This window comes from Pocillopora damicornis, chromosome 2 (genome assembly GCF_964200805.1).
Source record: "Pocillopora damicornis chromosome 2, jaPocDami1.2, whole genome shotgun sequence".
Taxonomy (NCBI): domain Eukaryota; kingdom Metazoa; phylum Cnidaria; class Anthozoa; order Scleractinia; family Pocilloporidae; genus Pocillopora; species Pocillopora damicornis.
Window position 1 is genome coordinate 5,533,635 of NC_142671.1, and position 5,000 is coordinate 5,538,634.

At 38.1% G+C, this 5,000-nt stretch overlaps 2 protein-coding genes across 2 annotated transcripts in view; both read left to right on the forward strand.

Moving 5' to 3' along the window:
- LOC113673420 (26S proteasome non-ATPase regulatory subunit 13) overlaps window positions 1-2,716 on the forward strand; it is a 9,065-nt gene extending 6,349 nt beyond the window's left edge. Inside the window, exons 12-16 of the mRNA XM_089195800.1 lie at window positions 66-128; window positions 266-346; window positions 1,222-1,267; window positions 1,784-1,854; window positions 2,562-2,716. Coding sequence (XP_089051926.1) covers window positions 66-128; window positions 266-346; window positions 1,222-1,267; window positions 1,784-1,854; window positions 2,562-2,657 — 357 coding nt within the window. The 3' untranslated portion in view covers window positions 2,658-2,716. The remainder of the gene's footprint in view (window positions 1-65; window positions 129-265; window positions 347-1,221; window positions 1,268-1,783; window positions 1,855-2,561) is intronic.
- Window positions 2,717-3,572: 856 nt separating this feature from the next.
- Window positions 3,573-5,000, forward strand: part of LOC113673426 (uncharacterized) — a 2,779-nt gene continuing 1,351 nt past the window's right edge. Inside the window, exons 1-2 of the mRNA XM_027189824.2 lie at window positions 3,573-3,799; window positions 4,855-4,947. Of these exons, the coding sequence (XP_027045625.1) occupies window positions 4,878-4,947 (70 nt within the window). The 5' untranslated portion in view covers window positions 3,573-3,799; window positions 4,855-4,877. The remainder of the gene's footprint in view (window positions 3,800-4,854; window positions 4,948-5,000) is intronic.

Here is a 5,000-nt window from a genome sequence, read left to right on the forward strand (position 1 = left end):
GTAGGGTAGCTTTACATGTTGATCAATAATCTAAAGTCAATTACTGTCTTTGTTTTCCTAAACAGGCTGATTTGAATGCCAGTTACAAAAGCCTGCGACAGAAGATCAGCCTGCTCTGTTTGATGGAGGTCAGTTCTTAATTCACTTCACGAAACAATGTTTGTCAGTTACTGATGGATTTTAGCATCCTCTTTACTAGCACACAAGTACATGTGGCAGTTATGTACACATATATTGTAGTGACAGTCATCTTTTATTATAACAGCTTACGTTCAAAAGGCCCTCCAATGACAGAAACCTCTCATTTGAAATGATATCAAAAGAAGCACAGCTACCTCTTGAAGAGGTGAGTAAATGAACAGTAATGCTGCTGACTGAAAGGCTGACAGTGTAAATCTACCCTTGTCACTTTGGTCATTTTTGAAAGTGCTCCAAAGTTTCTGACTTTTAGCAAGGGCCTTTGATAAGTAGACAAACTTGGCTTTGAAATTTATTCCAGCTGGTCCCCTGTTCACCTGTAACAATCGTTTTGTCACAAGTTATCAACTACACGTGAAATTTGGTTTGTTTCATCTAATTGAAAATGGGAAACTGTTTAAAAGTGTATGACATTACCATGTTTTCTTTAAGAGCAAAGGGTACATGAACAGTACAGGTAGACATTAAGTTACTTTGGACCTCTCTCAAGAATGAGTGCAATGTTGAAAAAATGTTTTTGCCTCAAGCCTTTTCATTTTGCTTTCCTCCTGTATCAGTTTATCCTATTTGTTCCCTTGGGTAAAATATATAAGACTAATTTCCAAATGCATGATTCCATATTTGTGTTCAGTTTCCTTTTAGCCTACAAAGTTTAAGGATGTTGATAACAATTCATACAGTGTCTTCCCACTTGATTTCCAAACAATGCCTTCTTAGGAAGCCTATCTTAAGCTGCTACAGTCCAGACTGCTTTGAAACCTCTACCACTTCTCTGTGAAGGGCGTAAAGTGATTTTTTAGAGAGAAAAATGAATGTCAAAAAGTTAACACATGTATAGAACCAGGGTAAATTTAAAATTAAGTTTGTGCCTTAGTTCCAAAGATTCTCTCTTTTCTTTTTCCTGTTTCCCCAAGTCAGCCCTTTGTCATCTCTGTGAGTGAGGAGATTGAATGCTATGAACTTACATACTTTGTTGACATTCGAGGGCATTGACTTAAATCCTGTTCACTTTGTCTATAACAGGTTGAACTTCTTGTTATGAAAGCATTATCTCTTGGCTTAGTTAAAGGTGAGGGGTATAGAATATGACTGTGCTTAGAGTCTTTGACAACTTTTCTACTTATAGTCCATGTTGGAGAGTTCTTGTGATGTATTTGAATTCAACTTAGAAAGAAAGCAAAGGGAAATTTTAAAAAAATATAGTTTTTATCAGTTTCTTTGGTTTGTGTCCCTGTCAGCCTTGCATTTGGGGAGAAGTTTTACATTTGTAATGAATCACATTAGTTTTCGTTAGGCTGTTGTTTCTTTCTTTACTTAACTTCATTTGACTTACACATGGATTGCTTCCCCTCGTGTGTGAGGGATTATTTGTTCTAAAGTTTTTCACATTGATGCTTGTTTGCCCCTTTGACTAACTGAGAGTAAGCATCAAACCTTCTTAAGATTTAGTGACCTGTTAGGGGAAATTATATTGGCTATTGACCATGACAGACAACTCAACAAGGTCAGTTACCCATTTTTGTACTTTACGGTAAGCTAGTCCCTCTTTCTTTTCTTTGACAAACGATCTGTTATTCGTCACCAGGCTCGATTGATGAGGTTGAACAGATGGTCCACATGACTTGGGTGCAACCAAGGGTACTGGACCTAGCTCAGGTGAATAAAATAATCCTTCATATATTTAGTGCTGGTATTTTTCCGACGCTGAGGGGAACCTCCTTAGTTTAGCAACTTTCATTAGCTTATGCGAAAAAGATAACATGACACGATTGACAAGTAATTGCTTTGTTGGAAACGAATAGCAAAATTTTTCATAGTAATACGTTTGAAGTAGAGACGATCGTGTAGTGTAATCATTCTGACGAGTACACATGTAACCCGAAAGAGGTGAGGCTGTAAGAATTTCTTTCCTATTAAATAGACAACAGGCTGGAAGCTTCTTGTCGTGTAGTAAATTAATCCCAAATTGTTTTTTTTTCGTCTCGAAACTCGCTTCGAGCCTCGAACCTCGAAGTTTTCGAAAATCGTGTTTCGAGGAAACGTCAACTTACATTTTATGTACAATTAAAGGGCATTGTATCTTAAATCTGGGTGGGAGTCATCAACAGAATCAAGTAAAGCTTTTTTAGTCGAATGTTGTAGAGATATTGGTTTGTGAAAGCTTGTGTTACTTGATATCTGCTGCTACTCAAATAGCAATCGTCAATTGTGATTGGTCAGTTTCGATTCGTCGGCAAAGTGAGATCGGTATTCCCAATCCCATTTAACTTCTGTCCTGGACTCGTGTAGCTATATTATGTGCCTTAATATGTCGCGAAGCGGGAAAGCTGCATACTTATTTAAGCTGTCTTATTTTGTTACAGATTGCTCACATGAGAGATCGGTTATCGGAGTGGTGTGATAAGGTTAAGACTCAAGTCTACTCTGTTGAAGATCAAGGCCCCGAGCTCCTTGTGTAATATAGACTTCTCTACTTTCATTATTGTGTTAAATAAAGACTAAAAACATTTTGACGGTCGTTTGCTGTCAAACTTTGTTGTGTATGCAAGTCTCATAGTGTTGATGGGATGGAAAACAGCATGCGCGAAAACCTCAAGCGGCGGGCATCCAAATTTCAGCTACACTGTATCACCAGATTATGAGACTAGGAGGCAAATTTGACACAAGAATTAAATGGTTTCTTAAGTGTGTCTGTGGGGTTGATGGTAAAAGCTGAGAAGACGCTCAAGGTTAATCTCTATTGCATGGTCGGAGAGACCGATATTTTGGAGGCTACCCTCGAAGGCAATTCACACATTACTTTATGTTGGTTCATCGAAATATATGCGATTCGGAGAACCTCATCTTGCCTCCGACTACACGTAAGAACGGCAGTTCTCGCTCTCAGAGCTGCAATGCTTTTGGCAGCACAAATCAACTAGCACTACATCACGTTTTTATCCAAATTTAAGAAGACAGCTTCGACCTGAGCCTTTCGATCCGTAGCGCTGAACCAGAAGTACGAATCGTCAATCGAAAATTGTGAGTAGAAATGATTGAATATGTTGAGCTACACAAGGCCGAATGGACTCCCGGGTACTTAGTGGCTAGAATGTTTTGACAATATTGGGGAATAGCTCGAAAGACAACCTTTGAATCCACAAGTATGTTAGACGAAAAGTGTCTGTTGTATATCAGAAACAACTTATAGATGGATAAATGCACGTGCTGAGGAGAACACGTGTTATTTACAAAACTAATGTCTAAATATAGGACTAATTACCAACGCAATTGTTTTCCAAGATGTCCTTTGAATGCACGGGTGACTCTACCAAATATTTACAATGGCGGAGATTTTCTTCGTATTTAATTGCAGGTTTTCAGAAAAACATTTTAAGAAAGAGCACGTAACTCAAAAACATCACAGAAGGGTTGTAAGAAAACAATTTCGCGGGCTCGAACAAAGAAACTGGCTTTACTTGGGAATCAATGCAAAAAGGAAAGAGGAAGAAATTAAAACGTGATAGGGAGAAGTGTTAGAACATTTCCTTCAAAGGAAGAATCTAAGAAGAGAGATCAGTGGTGGCAAGGAGATTGAAAAAAAGGGAAATCAAAGCAAATTGTAAGTGAGATGGTTGTTGATTTGAAAATACAAAACCTTTTGTCTAACGGAGAGGAAAAAAAGCCAATTTAAAGATGATCTAACTGACGACGAGAAAACTTGGCAAATTTCCCTCGAGAAACTGTAATGCTTTGGTCCACAATTAACCGTAGCTCATGGTACGATTGAAAAGTTTTATCTTTCAGGAGTGTTCTAAGTATTATTTTAATAATACATTTACCTACTATCGTTAGTTTGATCTAAATGTACGGAACACGACTAGAGGGCACGAGAGATGTAAGTCTGAGGTGCATTTAAAAATATAAAGATGCAATAAAAATGTACCTCGTTCCTTACTGAGTATTTTGAGAACGGTGAGTGCGTGAATGTAATCAAAATAAACCACTTTAATAATGTTGATGGTTTCCAACACAATGCGCAGAATCACGAACTGAGGGCGCTTTCCATTTGCTGTAAGTGATCGTCCAAATCGCTTTGGTAGTTTACCCCCATTTCAATAAAAGTTCATCTGAACTGGAAATACAATTTGGAATTGGCTAATCTGGCCGGTCAGTTCTTATAAAGGACAGAGTTAAGGCTGAACAATCTGGTCAACCAGTCTCACCCTATGGAAACATGATAATTTTCACTGCGGTAGCTTTTTCTCTTATTTTCAAATCGTTCATTCCATATTTAAAATAAATCAGGCACCTGCTCTACCAATTGGACTGAATCTAATATCCTTTGTTATTTATCGGCTTTACATTTGATTACAATCAGTGATTTTTTTAAACTGAATACAACCCCTGAGTGCTACTAATGGGAATCTCGTGGTGAGGTAAAAATGAATTGCTAATCCTTTCGAGAGCTTATCGAATGGATGTCGAAATCCAATCATCATCAAAGGATTTCATAATGTGTATCGATTCGTAAGTGGTTCAGGGAACAGATGACCTACTGGTGAAAGCAACTGTGCGAAAAAGGAAGCCCATCGGCAAAGGGGTGTGAAGCACTCCTCCTTTTTTAATAGAAGTCCAGACCACGTGATTGATACGCTATTGTTATTCTTTTTACAGCGATGTAGGTTCTCGATCCCACAATGCACTTGTCGATTTGGTGCTTGGCTACCGTTGTTCTTCTTTTGTTTCTTGCAGTACAATATGGGGACGGTACGTTACAACTTTTGATTTTTGGTCTGCTGTCTGCTTTCATTTCATTTCAA